Source organism: Meles meles, chromosome 10 (genome assembly GCF_922984935.1).
Source record: "Meles meles chromosome 10, mMelMel3.1 paternal haplotype, whole genome shotgun sequence".
Lineage (NCBI taxonomy): Eukaryota > Metazoa > Chordata > Mammalia > Carnivora > Mustelidae > Meles > Meles meles.
In genome coordinates, this window is record NC_060075.1 from 67539266 (window position 1) to 67559469 (window position 20204).

The following is a 20204-nucleotide window of genomic DNA, read 5'->3' on the forward strand; positions in this document are numbered from 1 at the left end:
TCCCTACCTTTACTCCTTGCCTCTGGTAACCACAAATCTGCTTTCTTTTTCCATGAGTTTTTTTCTTCTATTTTTTTTGAAGGTTCCATATAAAATGAAAAAAAAAAAAAAAAAACCCACAGTATTTGTTTTTCTCTTTCTGAATTTTTCACTTAGCACAGTGCCCTCCAAGTCCATCACTGTTGTCACAAATGGCAGGATTTCCTTTTTATGGCTGATTAATATTCCCATGAACATAACACAACTTCCTTATTCATTTATCAGTTGGTGGGCATTCAGGTTTTCTGTCTTGCCTGTTAAAAATAATGCCTCCATAAACATGGAGTGCAGATATCTCTTTGACATTTTGTGTTCTACGAATATGTTCCTAGAAGTGGAATTTCTGGATCATGTAATTGTATTTTTTAATTTTTAAAGGAAACTCCATACTGGTTTTCACAGTGGCTGTACCAGTCTGCAATCCTACCGACAATGGATGAGGTGTCCCTTTGCTCTAGTTTCTTGCCAGGATTTGTTATCACTTGTCTTTTTGATGATAGCTTTCTAACCAATGTGAGGTGATATCTTATTGTGGTTTTATTCGCATTTCCCTGATAAGCACTGAGTAATGTATAGAATTGCTGAATCCTTATATTGTATACCTGAAACTAATAGAACACTGTATGTTAACTATATTGGAATTAAAATTAAGAACTGAGTAAAAAAAATTGCCATTGACTAAACAATAATAAATAACTCTGAAAATGTATTGATTTTCAGAGGTAAAGAAATGATCAACAAGATGCAAGGACATACTACAGAACTAAAAAAAATTGCAAACCATACCTTTGATAAGTGGTTAATATCATAAATATAGAAAGAATTTATACAATTCAATAGCAAAGAAAAAAACAAATAATGGAATTAAACAATAAGCAAAAGTCCTGAATGGACATTTTCCCAAAGAACATATATCAACAGCTAGCGGGTAGAGGAAAAGGTGCTGGACATTACTAACCATCAGGGAAAGAGGCTCATTCTTATTCCCATTTCAAGGTTCATATTAGGTAGCACTTCTCCCAGAAGCCTTCCCTTACACACCAAAAAGAGCTCATTCCTTCTGAGCCATAGAATAAATGTATTTATAATTTACCACTTCTCATTGTATGAGATAAAGGCATTGCAACCAGACTTGACAAGAAACAGCAAAATATCCTCAGGGTTAACTCTATTTACTTTGTTGATGATATCATACACTGGAAATAAATCTTTTTTTTTTTTTTTTTTTAGATTTTATTTTATTTGTCAGAGAGAGAGAGCACAAGTAGGCAGAGTGGCAGGCAGAGGTAGAGGGAGAAGCGGGCTCCCCACTGAGCAAGGAGCCCAATGGGGACTCGATTCCAGGATCCTGACCTGAGCCAAAGGCAGTCACTTAACTGACTGAGCCAGCCAGGTCCCAGGCATCCCTGGAAGTAAAACATAGTAATGTCAGCCAATGTGGAAAACAAACAGTTCTCCAGATTATCCAGCTGTATTGGTAGTAGATTCTAAAGTATGAATGAAAGGAACAGAGGGCTCAGGGCAATATGTCTCCCACTGGGGGAATCTCTTTACCACCTGTTTTTGCTTATTTTGTCAAGAACACTTTTTTGGGGCCATGTCCTTTGTCCTTCTTCACTCTGCATTCCTAGCCCATGACATTTCATTCTCCATGTTTAAAAGTGGAGTAGGAAGCACCTGAGTGGCTTAGTCGGTTAAATGACCAACTCTTGATTTTGGCTTGGGTCACGATCTCGGTTCCTGGGATCAAGCCCCCCTTTGGGCATCATGCTCAGTGGACAACTGCTTGATGATTCTCTCCCACTCTCCCTCACCCTGCTTGCGCACTCTCTAAAATAAATAAATAAGTGTTAAAAAAATAAGTGGGATAGAAGCTTAGGCAGTGGGTAGGAGGAGTTGGGCATTCTTAATTAGGGATTTGTAATAAGAATCCAGGCCTGGCACACTCAATGAGCATCAGTGACAGAATGACCACACTACGGTGGGTCATGAACAAGATTATATTTGCATAGCGGAGCAACCTGATATAAGTCATGTTTTAAAAGGATGTTTCCAGCAGCATGTGGCAAGTAGACTGTGGGGGTACAAAGACAAAGAATTGAGATAGGAAGATATCGCCAAAATGCACGTGAGGGATGGTGATGGTTCAGCCGAACATGGTAATGGTAGAAATGGGAAGGGGTGCTTGGATTCTTGCCTGGTTGTAGGGTATAAGATAAAGGGGTCAAGGATGACTAAGATTTTTGACCTGAGCCACTGAAACAATAGGCTTGCCATTTTCTGAGTTGGGAGAGACGATAAGAAAATGGGGATGACTAAGTATGGAGAAAATCAATTCACATAATCTAAAATTTAAATTTGAACATGTGAAGCTGAATCTTTAGTGGAGCTGTTAGATAGTTATCTGGGGATAGAAATCTAGAGTTCAGAGGAGAGATCATCAACACAGGTGATATACATTTGGTTTAACAATCTATTGATAGTGAAGTCTTGAGCATGGATGGGAACATGTGGGGAGTGAATGTAAAGAGATAGAGAAGAAAAGAGATCCAAGGAGTGGGCATGGGCCCAAGAGCCCTTGGCGGTTTGTATGATGAAGAGGACACAGCAAAGGAGACTGAGAAGTAGTAGGCAGAGAACCAAGAGGAAGTGGGTCCGGGAAGCCAAGTGAGGAAGTATCTCAAGGAGCACATGATCATCTAGTTTCAATGCTGCTGATTGTTTGAGAGATGAAAAGTGGTCATTAGATTTGACAACACGGAAGTCATTAGTAACCTTGACAAGAGCCATGTGTACGTACACGCACGCGTGCACACACACACCCCGTACTCATAGAGTAAAACATGGAAAAAATCTTAACAATTGATGAGTTGGGGTGAAGGGAATATGGGATATCTTTGTATTATTATTGTAATTTTTCTGTAGTTTGAATTCAAATAAAAAACATAAAAATGAGACAATGGTTAAGAGTAAAGGAAGACAGAGCACATCAGCAAGACTTTGAAAATAATGTCCCTAGAGATGGAGTAGTAGAGTGATATGTGTGATTAAGGAAGTTTCTTTTTAAAGAATTATTTATTTATTTGAGAGAGAAGGGGCACTGAGGTGGCTCAGTCTGTAAAGCATCTGCCTTCAGCTCAGTTCATGATCTCAGGGTCCCGGGATTGAGTCCTGGCATCAGGCTCCCTGTTCAGTGGGGTGTCTGCTTCTCTCCCTCCCTCTGCCTGCCCCACCTCCTGCTTGTGCACTTTCTCTCTCTGACAAATAAAATAAATAAATATTTATTTGAGCGGGGAGGAGAAGAAGAAGAGAGAGAGAAAAACCTAAGCAGACTCTGCTCACATGGGGCTGGATCTCAGGACCCTGAGATGATGACCTGAGCTGAAACCAGGAGTTGGACACTTAATGACTGTGCCACTCAGGCGTCCTAAGGAAGTTTTTCTTAAAGATGGGAGAGATTGTATGTATGTATGTACATACATTGCATGCTGATGGGAAAGATGTAGTGAACAGGGCAATATTCATGATGCCAAAGAGAAAGCAGGTGCTAGAGGCATGCCTGTGATTTTTTAAAGTAGAAGAGGCTTCTACTGACTCCTCCCCCATCTCAAACAAGAATCTATTCTACAACATTCTAGAGGGCATCTGGCCATTCACACTCTGCTTGGACACTCCAAGGATAGAAGCTTTGTACCTCTCTTATATGTTTCCCAGTGGCCCTGTAGCAAATTCAAGAAGCTTTGTTACTTTTTTTTTTTTTGATGTATTATTTTATTATTTTTTTTCCATTTTATTTTTTCAGCGTAACAGTATTCATTCTTTTTGCACAACACCCAGTGCTCCATGCAAAACGTGCCCTCCCCATTACCCACCACCTGTTCCCCCAACCTCCCACCCCTGACCCTTCAAAACCCTCCATAAATGACTCTTAATCTCACAAAACAAACTGGGGGTTGCTGGGGGGAGGTGGGATTGGGAGAGGGGGAGGGGGCTATGGACATTGGGGAGGGGAGGTGAACCATAAGAGACTATGGACTCTGAAAAACAACCTGAGGGTTTTGAAGGGTCAGGGGTGGGAGGTTGGGGCTTTGTTACTTTTTAAAAAAGAAAATAATGCAGACTGTATCTTTTTAAAATTAATGTAATTTTCTTTATTTTACATAAAAATACACTTGGATATCTTTGCCCTTCATTTTTTGAAAAAAAATTCATTATTTTCAGCTATTGTTTTAATTTTTGATTGTGGTAAGAATACTTAGCATGAGATCCACCTACTTAACAAATTTCTGTGTGCACGGTACGGTATTGTTAACTGTAGGCATTATGTTGTGCAGCCCATCTTTAGAACTTACTCATCTTGCATAACTGAGACTTTTACGTCCATCAAAGGACAGCGCATTCTCAGCCTCGTCCTCGCCCCTGGCAACTACCATTCTACTCTGCGTGACTTGGACCATTGGGTCAGCTCATATTGTGCAATCATGCAGTGACCAGCTTATTTCACTCAGCACTCCCCTGCTCACTGTGGCACTATTCACAGTAGCCAAGATATGGGAACGATGTAAATGCCCATCGAGGCACAAATGGATGGAGAAGATGTGGTATATGCACACAATAGAGCATTTTTCAGTCTCCCCAGAAGAAGGAAATTCTGCCGTATGCGGCCACATGAATCAGCCTGCAGGACATTATGAGAAGTGAAATAAAGCTTACCCTACTTTTACTCAAAGAATTTATGGGTCTCTAAATACTATTTCTTCAATCCCCATAGCCCATCCAGAAAGAGACTCATAGAAGAGCTCACCTGTTGTGAATCCTTCGGTGAAAGATATTCTCTGAGAGGGTGATTAGTTGTTAGTCCTTGTTGTGCTTTTAATTCCTGGTAGAGGAAATCAGTTTCTAGAATGCCACTTGTCTCTCACTAGCTATAATCCTTTTCACAGGTAGTAAAACTAGGAGGATGACACAGAGGTGTAAGTCCTGTAATTCACTTCTCAAACACAAGCATTTAAAAGCAGAATTTCTATTATGGCCTTCTGATGTCTGTGTTGCCTCCAGCATTCCTCCATGGGAGCAAGAGTGATGGTAGGACCTGGGTGGCTGGGGCCCTGGGCTGGAGGGGTCTTAACGTAGCAGGCATTCTGCTTACAGTGACTTGGGCATCCCTGGTGTGGCCGCAGGAGACCGTGGGATAAAGTGTGGGGCCCATTCACCTTTTGGTCTGTTCTTCGATGCACCACACAAATTAACAGTTGTCACCAAACCTACTGATAGGAAATATAATACATTGGGCCCAAGGACACACCTGGTTGAATGTCACATCGGTATCTTCTTTTTGATATAATTAAACATATCACATATAGTCTGAACAAATTTCCCTTTCCCCAGAATCATACAGTGATGATATAAAGTAAACAGCATCTTTACCAGCCTTCACACCTAAAAGTGTGGCAGTCTAGACACATTCCTTGTGACAGCTGGAGCTGCGACCTTCTGCTTATGTGTAAGGCTGCCTACTGTACTTTTTTTTTTAAAAAAGATTTTATTTATCCATTTGATGAGAGAGAGAGAGAGACAGAAGGAGAGAGAGAGAGCACAAGCAGGGGGAACAACAGGGAGGAGGGAGAAGCAGGCTCCCACTGAGCAGGGAGCCTGATGCAGGGCTCAGTCCCAGGACCCTGGGGGTCATGACCTGCACTGAAGGCAGATGCTTAACCAACTGAGCCACCCAGGTGCCCCCCTACTCTACTTTTCTATTCATGTCAAGTACGTACCAGACTCTCACCATGCATTTCTACTTGATGTTTCTTTTTATTTTTTAGAAAAGATTTTACTTATTTATTTGAGAGAGAGCATGAGTGGTGGGGAAGGGCAGAGGGAGAGGGAGAAACAGGCTCCCTGCTGAGCAGAGAGCCCCATGTGGGACGCCATCCCAGGACTCTGGGAACATGACCTGAGTCGAAGGCAGACACCCAGTGGACGGAACCACGTAGGTGCCCCTCCACTTGGTGTTTCTAAAGTCCATGAACACTGAGGCTAGTTAACTCTAATTAGAATCTTCCCTTTGGCGACACACCCAAGGATCACGGCTTGTACATTTTGGTATATTTGGAATTTTAAGGTTCATACCTCATGAGTATTGTTTGGCTTTTTATGGTCCCTATCCCAGGGGACTTCAACAAGGGGGTAGCACTGGCTTTAGAAGGAGGTAGTTACCTGTTCATGTGAGATGATAGGATACTGGGGTGGTCTGGGACCCAGCACTGGTTCAAAAACATTGACTGAATATTTTCTACGTGCCAGGCATTGGGCTTGATCTTAGGATGAATTGACGCCCAGCATCTAATAGACGGCCAGAGTGCAGTGGAGAACGAGGAACTAGATCTTTAAGGATTAAAGTTAAGATGACAGGAAGCCTACAGAGGAATGAAAGTGGAAAAACGCGCAGGGCCAGACTGTGAAGGGTTGTGAGCACTAAGCTAAAGGGCTTCAGCTGGGGCCTGTCAGTGACTCCCAGAGAGTGGCCCCGCCAGCTCTAGCAGCATCGCCCAGGAAGCTCTTGAAAATGCAAGTTCTTGGGCCCCACCTAGACCTAATGAATCAGTAACTCTCAGGGTGAAGATCAGTAAACCTTTTTTTCACATGCTCTACAGATATTTTTGATAGATACCAAAGTTTAAGAACCATTGCTGATGATAGAAAACCCTGAAAGTGTTTATTTTAAAAACCCAGTGTTACAGTGATATAATTCACACACCATACTAGTCACCTGTTTAAAGTATACGAGTCAATAATGTTTAGTGTTTTCACAGGTTTGTGCAACTATCAACACCACCTAATTTCAGGACCCCCAAAAGAAACCCCTTATCCCGTAATAGTCACCCACCCTGGCAACCATGAATCTACTTTCTGTCTCCGTGGACTTGCCAATTTAGGACGTTTCCTATAAAGAGAATCGCACAACATGTAGATTCTTTTTTTTTTTTTAAGGTTTGTTATTTATTTATTTGACAGATAGAGATCACAAGTAGGGAGAGAGGCAGGCAGAGAGAGAGAGAGGAGGAAGCAGGCTCTCTGCTTGGCAGGGGCTCGATCCCAGGACCCTGAGATCATGACCTGAGCGAAAGGCAGAGGCTTTAACCCATGAGCCACCCAGGCGCCCCCAACATGTAGTTTCTTGACTGGCATTTTCTCCCTTAGCATTGTTGTCAAGGGTCATCCATGCCGATGGGGATGAAGGAGGCACGTGTGACGGGCACTGGGTGTTGTATGTAAATACTGAATCATGAAATCCTACACCCAAAGCTAATATTACACTGTAGGTTAACTAACTGGACGTTAAATAAAAACTTAAATAAAAAGGGGTCCATCCATGTTGCATTAGAACTTCCTTTGTATGGTCAAATAATATTCCATTGCGGAGTTATACCACATTTGTTTATCCATCTGTCCACTGATGGTTGTTTCTACTTTTTGGCTTTCATTCATACTGCTGTTACGAACATCCATGTGTAAGTTTTGTGTGGACACATGTTTTATTTGTCTCGGGTATATACCTTGCCCTTTTTAAGGACAGGGGTGACTTGGTCAGCTGAGGGTTTCAGTATATGACAGCTTGGGACAGTGCTTCTCATCCCCCTGCCTCCACACCATTCCCATGTCCAGAACACCAACCATCATCAACTGTACTCATGATTCCCCTTTTAAGTAGTGGTGTGGGGGTAAGAGGTGGGCTGTACAGTTTGAAATACTCTCTTCCTTGCAAGCTAGCATCTCTTTCTCTTGTCCCACAATTAAGAATCTTTGTTAGAGATGGATAGAAGCTGAAGAAAAGACATGAATTAAACTATTATAAAAATTTAGCCCAGGGGCGCCTGGGTGGCTCAGTGGGTTAAGCCGCTGCCTTCGGCTCAGGTCATGATCTCAGGGTCCTGGGATCGAGTCCCACATCGGGCTCTCTGCTCCGCGGGGAGCCTGCTTCCCTCTCTCTCTCTCTGCCTGCCTCTCTGCCTACTTGTGATCTCCTGTCTCTCGCTGTCAAATAAATAAATAAAAATAAAAAAAAAAAAAAATCTTTAAAAATTTAGCCCACAGGGGAGGTGAATCAGAACCAGGGCAAATTTAGAAGGGATGGACTTGTTGATTCTGAACCATTATCCTTAGTATCTCATAATCTTCTTCTGCCAGTCTCCAACTACACTGCAGGAGCAAAGTAATATATACCTTTGGTGTGAAATGTTATATTTCTCTTTTTTAAAGATTTTATTTATTTGAGAGAGAGAGAGTACAAGTATGGAGGAGGGTCAGAAGGAGAGAGAGAAGCAGACTCCCTGCTGAGCAGGCAGCTCAATGTGGGGCTCGATCCCAGGACCCTGAGATCATGACCCGAGCCAAAGGCAGGTGTTCAACCAACTGAGCCACCCAGGTGTCCTGAAATATTATTTTTCAACATTGATCATCTGCTGAAGGGAGAAAAGCTACAGAAAAGCACAGCTTCTCAAACTTTTTCTGCAAAACACAAAACCACCCTGAGCACAGCTCATGGCCCCCCCATTTTAACAACATTTTCACTTTGTGACACTTGAAATACAAATGATTTCTGAGACAAATTATTTTTTGGTAATTTCATGCAAAATGACACGTGTTGTGGTCTGATCTGCTAAAAGTGGAAGTAATGAGAACATTGGTGTCTATGTTAGTTTCCTGTGGCTGTTGTAGCAAATTATCATACTCTTGGTTTAATACAACACAAGTGTATTCATTTGTAGCTCTGGAGCCCAGAGGTCTAAAATGAAGCTCATGGGGCAAAAATCAAAATGTTGACAGGGAGGCTAGGAGATAATAAAAAAAAAAAAAATTTTTTTTTAATTTTATTTATTTGTCAGAGAGAAGGAGAGAGAGAGAGAGCACACAGGCAGGCAGAGGTGGAGAGAGAAGCAAGGCTCCCTGCCGAGCAAGGAGACCATGCGGGACTCGATCCCAGGACCCTGGGATCATGACCCGAGCCGAAGGCAGCAGCTTAACCCACTGAGCCACCCAGGCGTCCCGGGAGGCTAGGAGATAATCTATTGCCTTGCCCATCCAGTGTCTAGAACCACACTACTGTGTTCTTTGGCTCATGGCTCCTTCCTCTGTCTGCCAAGCATGTTTTCTCTCCACTCTGCTCTTTTCTGTTTCTCTCACATGACCTTCTTCTCTTCTGTCTACCAAGTCTCCCTTTGCCTCCCTCCTGTAAGGATATCTATGATTGCATTTAGAGCCTAGGACCTGTATAATCTAGCATTATCTCCCCCTGGAGATCCTTAACTTAATCCCATCTGGTCAAACTTTTTTTTTTTCCTTTCCCTATATGACATTCTCAGGTTCTGGGCATTAGGACTTGCATATCTTTGGGGACAATTATGCAACTGGACCCAGTACCAAATCAGCAGAAAGGAGGCTTTGCCCTTCTCATGACTTCTGGATCAGTTCTTGTGTGTTAATGAACCGATTTATGGAAAAGAGAATCATACTTGGAAAAGCATACGCTTCATGGCATCCTTTCACTGGGCAGATTTGAACACTTGGTCCACTGTGCTAGGAGGCCCTGAAGCAGGAAGGCCCCAGTCCTGCTGCTGTAGCAGCTGCCGTGGCCATACAGCTCAGCCTCTCCTGTTGTCCCCACACCTGGGCAACTCTGCCCAAATGGCCAGGATGCAGCTCCGGAAGCCAGGTCAGCCATCTTGCTTCCAAGCGCCTCCTTCAACTGCCCCACATCTCTTCCAGCACTTCCACACATCTCTGTTTTGTTCTCTCTTTTCCATATTGATCCCCAAATGCTGCTCATGGAATTGGCCTTATATTAACCTAAAAGGCACCTATTCTGTGTGTGTGTCGGGTGGGGGTAGGGGGTTGTGAACCTAAACAAGACAGAATTTAGTGTGCATAGTGTCTAGACAACTTCTACCAAAAAGGTGGCCAACTCCCACATCCACGCCATCTTGCTCAGTTTGATAAGCAGAGCCCTAAAATCGGTACCCCAGGAGGTATAAAGATGAATAAGATGAAGTACCTCTACTTTGAGAGTTTCAGGACAGAAAGATGTACACACCCAAACCTGTGAGGTGACGTATGGCACACGAGAGGTGTGGGCTGATGTGGGGCTATTACTTGTGGATGGAGTGAGCGTGTGTCAGGCAAGACTCCTTGGATGTGTTTGGTGGGCTAGAACTGGCCCACAGATGGGATGAGGGTGTTTGGGGAAGATACAGAAGTTCAGAACACAAAGAAAATCCCAAGTCTGCGAGCTGGGAGATGAGTCAGAGAGGAAAAGGCAGAAAGCAGAGCAGGCTTGCCTAACTAGAATTTCCCTATTTGATGGATTTGGTTCTGAAATGGCTAGCAGGTGGAAAGCAGATACAAAGTTGGGCCCAGAGCATAGAGACTGGGGTGAGACTGGGGATTAGGGAAATGGAGATTATCCTCAGAGGGTCACCCCTGATGCATGGATGGGAACGATATTAAAGGAGATAATACCAAAACCAAAGTAAGGACCATGGCAGACATCTACCTTGAGGGTACAGAGGGCACCGACAGAGACACTGGAGAAGTAAAAAAAAAAAAAAAAAAAAATAGGCTGACAACGGCAGGAGGGAAACCAGGAGCCTGCACTGTGCAGGTGGCCAGCCAAGGGAGCATTCCAGAGTCCCCTGTCTCTAGCAAAGGCAACTGCCATAAAGGCGATCTTGTCTCTTTGCCTCTACTCTTTGTGCAGCAAGCATATCCCCAGGTCACACAAGATTGCCATGAAACGTGGCAGGCTTTGCAGAGGGCTATTTGGACAGGAAAAGTAAACATGTACAACTGAGTTGAGCTCGCAAAGCCTCTTGAAGCCACGATGTTCTTGGCACTGTGACCTATCAATGTATTTAGTTCTAACATTTATACTAAGAACAACCTTATTATTGGAAAACAGGACCAGATTCTGCAGTCAGACAGCAGATCAGAACAGCAGGCCCATGTGTCTGGGAAGCAATCACTGTCCAGTTAAGTGGCTTTTCCATTGCTGAGATGATCTGTAAATCTTCACATGCTCATTGTTCAACCATGTTGACATCTGCTAGCAGATATAGGCCAAAAAAATGGAAGCAGAGACTAAAAGTTTAAGGAAAATGATTGGGGAGGGGGGGAATGGGGAATAGGCCCAACTTGAGCACATTTGGCCACGACTGTGGTGACTAGAGGAAGACATTTAGATTTTTCCGATTCTTTCTGGTGACTATCTCATCTCCGAAGATGAGAAGTTGGTAGGAGTTACTTGCTTCCTCCTAGGAAGGCTTGCTCTCAAGTGTCCTGTTTTACTTGAAGCAAATTTCAGACCAAAGTCTGCCAAATGTTCAGCTACTCATTAACAAGAAGGCACAAAAACATGCACTAAATCATGGTCCAAGTTCCAATGTTCTGGGTTTTTCTTAATGGACATTGATAAGCGCTTTGCCTAAAATGATTTCTCTGGGACAAAGACAACCATATTCTTGTGATTGGACCAACTGACCTTTTAGACCAGTGAAGGGACTTTTCATTATGGGATGAGGGGAGGAGGCACCTGTTCTGAATGAGTTCTAGAATTAGGGTGCTCTACTAAAGGTACACAGCTGACTCTTATACCCTCTTCATGCAAGGGGTGAAGTACCAGCATGACATTTCTAGCTATGACAGGTCTCGAATACCTCTTGTGTTGCCAAGGATAAGGTGTTCCCGTCATCCTTCTGGAGCGAATTCAGATGGCAAGAGTTGAAGCATAGGTCTTTGAAGTATGGACCACTGATCATGGTATTTCAGATGTTACCTCAGCATCCCCAGAATATAAACTAAATTGCATATACACATCTTCCAGTTTACTTCTAAACTAAATCATATGAAGGTAAACTACAGAAAATAAAACAATTATCTTAGTTTTTACATGTATAGGGTAGAAGCCAATGTGGTAGATGGAATAATTCCTCCAAAGATGTTCATGTCCCAAACCCCAGAGCCCATGAATATTGCCTTCTATGGCTGAAGAAACTCTGCAGATGTGATTAAATTAAACACTTGAAGATGGGGACATTATCCTGAATTCCCTGGGTGGGCCCTGAGGGTGATCACAAACATCCTTCTAAGGGGGGGGGCGGGGGCAGAAGGAGAAGAGACTATAGAAGAGGTGATGTTATGGTGGAAACAGGGATGGAGTGGAAGAAAATGATGGAAGGGGTCACAAGCCAACAAATACAGGTGACTCCTAGAAGCTGAAAATTCAAAGAAACAGATGCTCCCTTTGGAGGCTCCAGGGAAAACCAGCCCTGCCCATACCTTGACTTTAGTCCAGTGAAACAAATTTTGTACTTCTGATTTCCAAAACAGTAAGAGAACAAATTTATGTTGTTTTAAGCCAATAAATTTTTGGTCCTCCATTACAGTGGCAATGGGAAACGAATATAGCCCTCAGTATTAATGTCAGCAGCATTTTGGTCCAGCTCATGGAAGTTTCCATTGGAGCCATTCTGAAAAACCTTGGCATATATGGCTGATGCTTCTTAGGTATTAAAAAAGACTCTGTGTTACAGGCCATGGAGAGGAGGAAAGGAACAAAGGGTGCAGGTTTCAAACCATTTTTAGGAACAGACTCAAAATCTGTCCCTGCATCTGTAAAAAGTAAACCATTTCTCCACCTCTCACTGGGCACAATGGGACTAGATCACCATGGGAATGAAAATCAAGTATAATGAAGCCACGTTGTTCCACTTCAGCCCATTAGGACCGTATCCTGGCCAGGTACCAAGTGAGCCTGGGCTGCACTCCAGCAGAAGGCTCGCCCACTAACACATACCTTACGCGTTGATTCTACTCCCAGCTGAATGGGCTGCTTTACTGAACGAGTATTAATTACTCAGCTCTAGCCATGTTAGAGAAGGCTAATATGTCAAATATGCGACATTAAATTAGAGGAATTCAATTCCACAAAGGAAAGGATTTTAAGAAACTGAAGGCTCCTGATTTTCAGGCTAGAGATGGAAAAACTGCCTGGCTTCTACAGAACTGAGGGAAGAAAATCAGCAGAGCCTTCGAGATCAAGAGAGTCCATACTCTCTCTTTGGAGAGAATTATTGTTGAAAGCATCAGTGTGAAATCAAATATAATCTGAGGAGTTGGGGAAGGTTTGCAAAAGCCTTGATTTTATCATTTACATACTTGCCCCCTGGTTATTCTAGCAATTTCCTTAAAGCATGTCTAGCTCTCTCATTACCTGGCTCAGTCCTTCACACAAGAGCACACCATCAAAGACAGTTGCTAGTTTTAACAGGAGAATGTGACTATACGGATTCAGGAGGAAGGGGATAGGTCCCAATGCCAGACCATTGCATTGTTCTAGGGGTCTCTGGGTAAGCACCTTCCATCTACATGGACAATTATATGTACTCCGTACACCACGAGCAAAATGCCATTTTCCTTCCAAAGTGAATTGGCTGTGTCCGTGAAACCTAAGAAAAGAATTCCTTTCAATACAAAATGGTTCCTGGATTTGAGGCCAAATACTTAGATAACGATTCAGGCAGGTAACCGTGTCTTGCTGACTCTGCCATTTACCCACTAAGTCAACATCTTAATATAGCACCGGCTTCTTTCTTCGAGTTGCTTTTCATTTGAAGGCCTGCTTCAGTAATCTTGTACTCCCTACCTTCAAAATTTATCAACATTTGTATTCTCTTACATGACACCATAAAATTATCAACATCAGTAAATTATCATTGCTATACTACTGTTTACTCTGTAGACCCTATTCATTTTGCCAAACATTCTATTGATTCTTTGTGCTTTTTAAAATACTTATTTTATTCTTTAGTCAAAGATTATTTACATACAGCAAAATTCACCCTTTTAAGTGTACAGTGTTACGAGTTCCAGCAAACAAATAGGAGGCCTCTACTGGTCTGGGCTAAAGAAGTTTTCCTGACCCTCCCCCAGTAGTGGGACATCTCTAATGGTCTGGGATCCAGCCTGCAAGTTTATTCTGTTTCCTTTCCCCAGCTCCCATGGGTTGCCTTTGCCCTAAAGGTGACAGTGGTCGCTATACCTCTCTAGCAGCTTAAGATTTTTGTCATACAGGAGGCTTTGTGCCTTTCGCTGGGGTCCACCGCGTCCCTCCCTGGGGCCTGAACCATTAGGGAAGCTTTGGGACTCACCTTGTCCCCACTCTTTCTTATGAGCACTGGTGAGGTCCCCAAAGGGTCTGTGAGTGGGTATAAAATCCCCTGTGTCTGAAGCTTCCAGGGGTCCTGTCCTCTCCCACGAGCCCACATTCAGCCTTTAGCAACTGATCAAGAATTTTAGCTGAATTCTTCCAGATTGTGTGACATTGGTGTTTCCAGCATGTAAGTGCCGATGTCGTGTCTCTCCTTAGAGGATCCTCTGTTTCCTTAGATTTTGAATCACTGGATTCAAAATTGGATTGCCCCACAGCTCTGTGACGCGCTCAAAAAAAAAAGCTGGACTTCCCTAGATTGTTTGGCATTTTTTGTTGTGGATTTAAGAGTGAAAGCAGCCTTTTCTATTTTCCACACCCTAAAGGGAGGGGAGAAGTTCACTTTAGAGTTTTGTATCATCATGAATCATGAATTTGATTTCTTTCCTTACTGTACCTGAATTATCTGGAAAATGAAAATGATCACATCTGTAGCAGGATGGATCTAAGGGGGAGATAGAGTGGTGGAGAAGCTGGGCTTGAAATGTGGATTTAATTATACCTTCAGATAGACACGTTCTTTCCTGTAGCAGCTTCTGATCCAGGCTGAAATAATTGCGTCTCATCTTCCTGAGACTTGTAAGGAAGAGTATGACGGGCTAGCATTCGGCTCTGCCAAATTAAGGGGTTTGCTCGCTATTAGCCAGGTAGCACACTCTGAAAGTTAGAGGAAGACTCCCAAGTATTTTGAAGGGAAGCTGACAACTAAAAAGGAAAAAAAGAAAAGCTTTTGTATAGGAAAACACAGCTGCCTGGAATAGCTAAGTGTGGAACAATTACACAGAAAATGTCTATAATGTCAACTGGTGCCAAATAAATTCCTGACCCTGGAGATGATCCTAACATGCCCAGTGGCTACTTGGAGGTTTTCCCCTCAGGGCATAGCAGTGAAACCGCAGTAGCTTTTAAGTTCGCTAGGAAATTGTGTAATTTCTTAAAGGAAGCTAGTCACAAACATTTATTGGACATCCATGTTAGCCGTTGCAGGGCTTGTAAAAGAGATAATTATTCTGAATAATTGTCAGAAAGGTGTCAAGTTCTTTCTGGACCCACTTTGTCTGAGGGTGTGGTTCTCAGGGACCATTCCCCATCACACCCCAGGCCCAGCTGTGGTTTGCCCCGCAGATGGGTCCTGTGGGCGGGGACAAAGCCAGTTATACAGCCGCTGCTAGTGCTCTCTCCTGAACCTTTAATCCCCTTCCACTTGGCTTTGAAACCTCCTGACACCACCCCACCCCTCAAGCTCAGGTCCCAGGCATCTCAAGGATCTCCCTGACAACCTCGCACCGCCTTTCAACCAGGTACCTGGTCCAATAAAGATGTCCTACTTTGCCTCTGTAAACAAAACAAAACAAAAACCTGAGAAAATGAATTTATGCCAAAATGTCATTTACAGACACATCTTTCTTAAGAGGATACCTTTCTTATAACTTTTGGTTTTTATTTTCTTTTTGATTAGAACAGAGAATGGCTGATTTTCAGGCAGGTGTCTCACCACCGTCCTCCATACAACTCTGGGAGCTGACCACCCAGTCTGTATGTAGACAGACCCCTCTAGCCTTTCTTTTCTTTTCTTTTTTTTTTTTTTTAAAGATTTTATTTATTTATTTGACAGACAGAGATTACAAGTAGGCAGAGAGGCAGGCAGAGAGAGAGGAGGAAGCAGGCTCTCTGATGAGCAGAGAGCCCGACGCGGGGCTCGATCCCAGGGCCCTGGGATCATGACCTGAGCTGAAGGCAGTGGCTCTAACCCACTGAGCCACCCAGGCGCCCCTAGCCTTTATTTTCTTGATGAGGCTGCATATCCACTCTCAGAGCATGGTTTTCAGCGAGTATAATGGGGTTGGTCTGTGTTCCACATATTCTTGTCTATTTCTCTTCACACCCATGTTAGCTGGGCCATCTTTGGAAACAGAACAGGTTTTTGTCTCCTCTCCATCCTCCTGCTTGAACCTCTAGCTTGCACAAGCTGCAGGTTGACGTACCATCTCTGGCATATTCCACAGGCACCAATCCCTATCCAGGGTTCTGGGGTTCTCTGTACCACCGTGTTTCCTGGTGGGAAAAAACTGTTCTCTCTTGACTGTGAACTGAATAGGTAAGACCAGTGATCCCTGCCTATCTCCCATTACCACTTTTTTGGCAGTGAGTCTCCTCAGATGGGCCTGAGACATCCATGCACAATGCCGCAGAAACCCTCACCGTGGGCCCACTATGCCATGGCACTGTGCCCGCCTCAAGAGTCACCAAGGTGAAAAAGATTGTCTGCAAATGAATTTTCTGCAATCTGATCTTCGTAGGAAACTTGGTCTGAGTCGAATTGAGGAGGCAAAACCGTCACCCCATACCTGCCTTCCATTTAGAAGTACAACATGGCAGAGATGGAAAGGACCTAAAAGTTCAGCCGAGTCAGCCTACTGATAGGGGCTAGTATGGGTCCAGCAAGAGCTGAACACTTCATTTCAACAAGAGTCTCCAATTATATTCATCCTATGTTGTACCCATCTGTGTAAGATTTGTTTTAAGGAAAATGTTCCCCCCTAGGGAGGTATGCAAGTGTGCAAAGATATGTAACAGTCTTCATTGAAGCATTATTTGTAATTGGGAAATACTGGAAACAACCTAAATGTCCATCACTAGGATCATGAATAAATTATTGTCTAGTTATTTAATAGCGTACTGTACAGCAGAGAAAATTGACAAACTAGAACTGTGTATACGTACCCAGATCTACTTCAAATAGATAATGCTGGGATTTCAAATACAAGTTGGATGCAGAGATATATCACTTACTTGAAGTTTAAACTATTAAATATTGTCCATGATCTTAGATTTTATATATATGTAGTTAAAACATAAAAACATAGATATGGGGAGTGATGCATGTCAATTTCAGAAAGAGATTTCCCCTTCTTAGGGGTTTCAGGGGTATCTGCACCATTTCATTTTAAAATATGGTGGTATATAAGTGAGTGTTTGCCTTTTTTAGTATATATTTTATGTGTCTGAAATATTTCATCATAATACTTTGAAAAAGAAAGGGTTTTGTTGATTTTTTTTTAAAGTTTGAAAGCCAGTAAGCTAGGAAGGAGGGCTGAGGAATGCTGATACTCAAAGTACAGTGGTCTCTAAGCAAGCCTCTGTAACTCCCTCAAGACTCCCTTCTAAATCCCATCCTCCCATCTGGAATAGTGGTTCTTAAGCCCTAGCAGGCCTATGGCAAAATGAATATTTTACCTCAATCCCCATCCTGGATTCTCATTTCAGTGTCTGAGGTTTTCATTAAGCATACCAGTGAATCTAGTAGATGTGGTCAGGGTCCCTTTGAGAAAGATGTTCAAGGTAAGCAAATGAAGTCTCAGCAGCTCATGGTCCCACAAACCTTTGTCACAGACTTATTGCTAACAATGACTTCGAGTTAAGTAGCATCAGAACTATGACTTTGTATACCCAACAGGGATTATTTCTGTTTCAAGCTCAACATGGTTTGGGGGGTTGGGGAGCAGGAGAAAAAGTCAAGGTACAGGAGGGAGCAGTTAAAAATAATGCAATGGGGGCGCCTGGGTGGCTCAGTGGTTTAAGCTGCTGCCTTCAGCTCAGGTCATGATCTCGGGGTCCTGGAATCGAGTCCCGCGTCGGGCTCTCTGCTTGGCGGGGAGCCTGCTTCCTCCTCTCTCTCTCTCTCTCTCTCTGCCTGCCTCTCTCCCTACTTGTGATCTCTATCTGTCAAATAAATAAATAAAATCTTTAAAAAAAAATAATGCAATGAAAAATATTTTTTATTTTCTGAATTAGGGAATTACTAAATCAATAGATTCATGGTACCAATTATCAGGGCTGGAACTAACAGTATATGGTAATTATATAAACAGCTCCTTGGCATTCATTGGGGAGAGATGCTGTTATATCCTCTTTTCCTCCATTATTAAGACAACACATGCTTTTAGCATATCAAAAAATATAGAAAAATGTAGAGGAGATTATAAAAATCACCATTAATATCAAAACTGAAATAAAAGCTGGTTGTCATTTGTGAACTGGTTGACATAATGTTCATAGTTTGCAAATTGGCCAAGGTGGGAGTAATGATACCACAGAAATAGGCAAATGCTGTAAATCAGCTCCTTCACTTCTACCCCAAACTCAGAAGTTCAACTTTTACTAGCAAAGCATCTAGCCCATCTGACATATACATTTCCCCCAAAATTTAGATAAGGCTGCAGTGTAGTTTTGGAACCACAAGTATATATCTGACTCAAAGAATTTTCTGAGTTATCTTGGGAAATTAATGGGCTGACCCCTTTTTTGTATTGTGTAGGGGGAGCAAGGACCTCAAGGCTTTCCAGGGCCAAAGGGCATGACAGGCCGTGGCCTCCCTGGCCAGAAGGTAATCTATTTTAGGACCTTAGAAAAATGCTTGGGTTTACATTTTCAATAGCTTTTTGTGAGATTTGGAAGAGCTCTCATACAGGTCATTCATCCTTATGGCTCTCGGAGGAAAAAATCCATTTAGAAGCAAATCCTTATGGATTTCCTTTCCTAACTAGAAACATGCTTACTTTATAAATCTTGTTTTCTTCATCCTTGAAAGCCAGCTGCTAAAGGAATGAATCCTTACAACATACCATGTAGAAGACACCAGAGAACTCTGCTATAAAATTTTATAATAGTGGAACTTCCTGAAAGCAGTGAGCTGTTCTTATCATATCTCAAGGTCTCCTCACCTTGAGATCTCTGGTTCGTCATGAATTAGATTATGGTAACGGGCGGGGGGGGGGGGGGTAGTAAATATAATGCCCGCTGGTTTTTTCCCTGTAGTATATTTGTATCAACCAGGACCACAGGTCTTCAAAAGAAACCACTGGCAAATGAACTAAATTTTAGAGTTTTTCTTCTTTGGCCTCAATATTTACATTCTGAACTTCTCTTTTCACTATATTCTAAAGGGAGAACATGGAGAACAGGGCGCTATGGGAAAGAAAGGCGATAAAGGGGAAATCGGGGAGCCCGGATCTCCAGGAAGACAGGCAAGGAGTGATTTTTTAAAGTCTTACTGTAATTTTTATACAATAACTAGCTCCAACCTATATTCACTGTTATTCTTCTTCCATTAAGTAGGGGTTACAAGGACCAAAGGGAGACGTAGGACTTACGGTGAGTATCCATCCTAGAGGGTAATTGAGGGTTGGTGCTTGCAAAATTACTACATTCATGTTTTAGCTTCAGAACTATGAATTCTTTGACACAGTTCCAGGTGCTATATAATGAAAGCACAGCTATAAGCCCAGCGTTGACTTAGATGCAAGAGATAATTGATCTGAACCCGAGGGAAGAGGCACGCCAGGCAGCCTTCACTCAGCCCAGTGGTGGGGTGTGACTACTCCCCTCTGACCCCTGGTAGACAGGGTAACAAGGAGGTGAGCTGTTTAACAAATGACTTCTAATTTACATGATCTTCCACATTTTCAAATGGGGAGAGGGTTCTGTTTCCTGGAACTAGCTCCTTTAGGAAGTGACTCTGAGAACAGCCATCACAAAATGGAGATTAATGTACTAATTTGCTTATTCAACAAAACTTGTGAGGCATCGGCAAACTTTTCCCTATGTTCCCTACACCACTGCAAATAAAGAGCTGACTCTACAAAGCCTTACAGGGTGGGAAAGTTCTAAAATTTCCATAGCAAAGTCTATTTCTTCCTTTCTTGCTGGAAGGCACTACATTTCCTGGAGTGGAGAAGCAATAGGAACCTTCTCGCTTTTCCCCCTTTTGATTTTTCAGTGGGTCATGGTCTGGGGATGCTGATCCTATGTGCTGTGCTAAGCACATCCAGGCATAAGGGGTGGGAGTTCAGGTAGTGAAGGTAAGACACAAGAGCTGGGCATATAACAAACAGAACACACACTT

General features: G+C 42.9%; 1 protein-coding gene across 1 annotated transcript in view; it reads left to right on the forward strand.

Annotated features, from left to right (window-relative positions):
• The window catches only part of COL28A1 (collagen type XXVIII alpha 1 chain), a 159873-nt gene that overhangs the window by 117152 nt on the left and 22517 nt on the right, over positions 1 to 20204 (forward strand). Inside the window, exons 28-30 of the mRNA XM_046020788.1 lie at positions 18618 to 18686; positions 19246 to 19326; positions 19418 to 19453. Of these exons, the coding sequence (XP_045876744.1) occupies positions 18618 to 18686; positions 19246 to 19326; positions 19418 to 19453 (186 nt within the window). The remainder of the gene's footprint in view (positions 1 to 18617; positions 18687 to 19245; positions 19327 to 19417; positions 19454 to 20204) is intronic.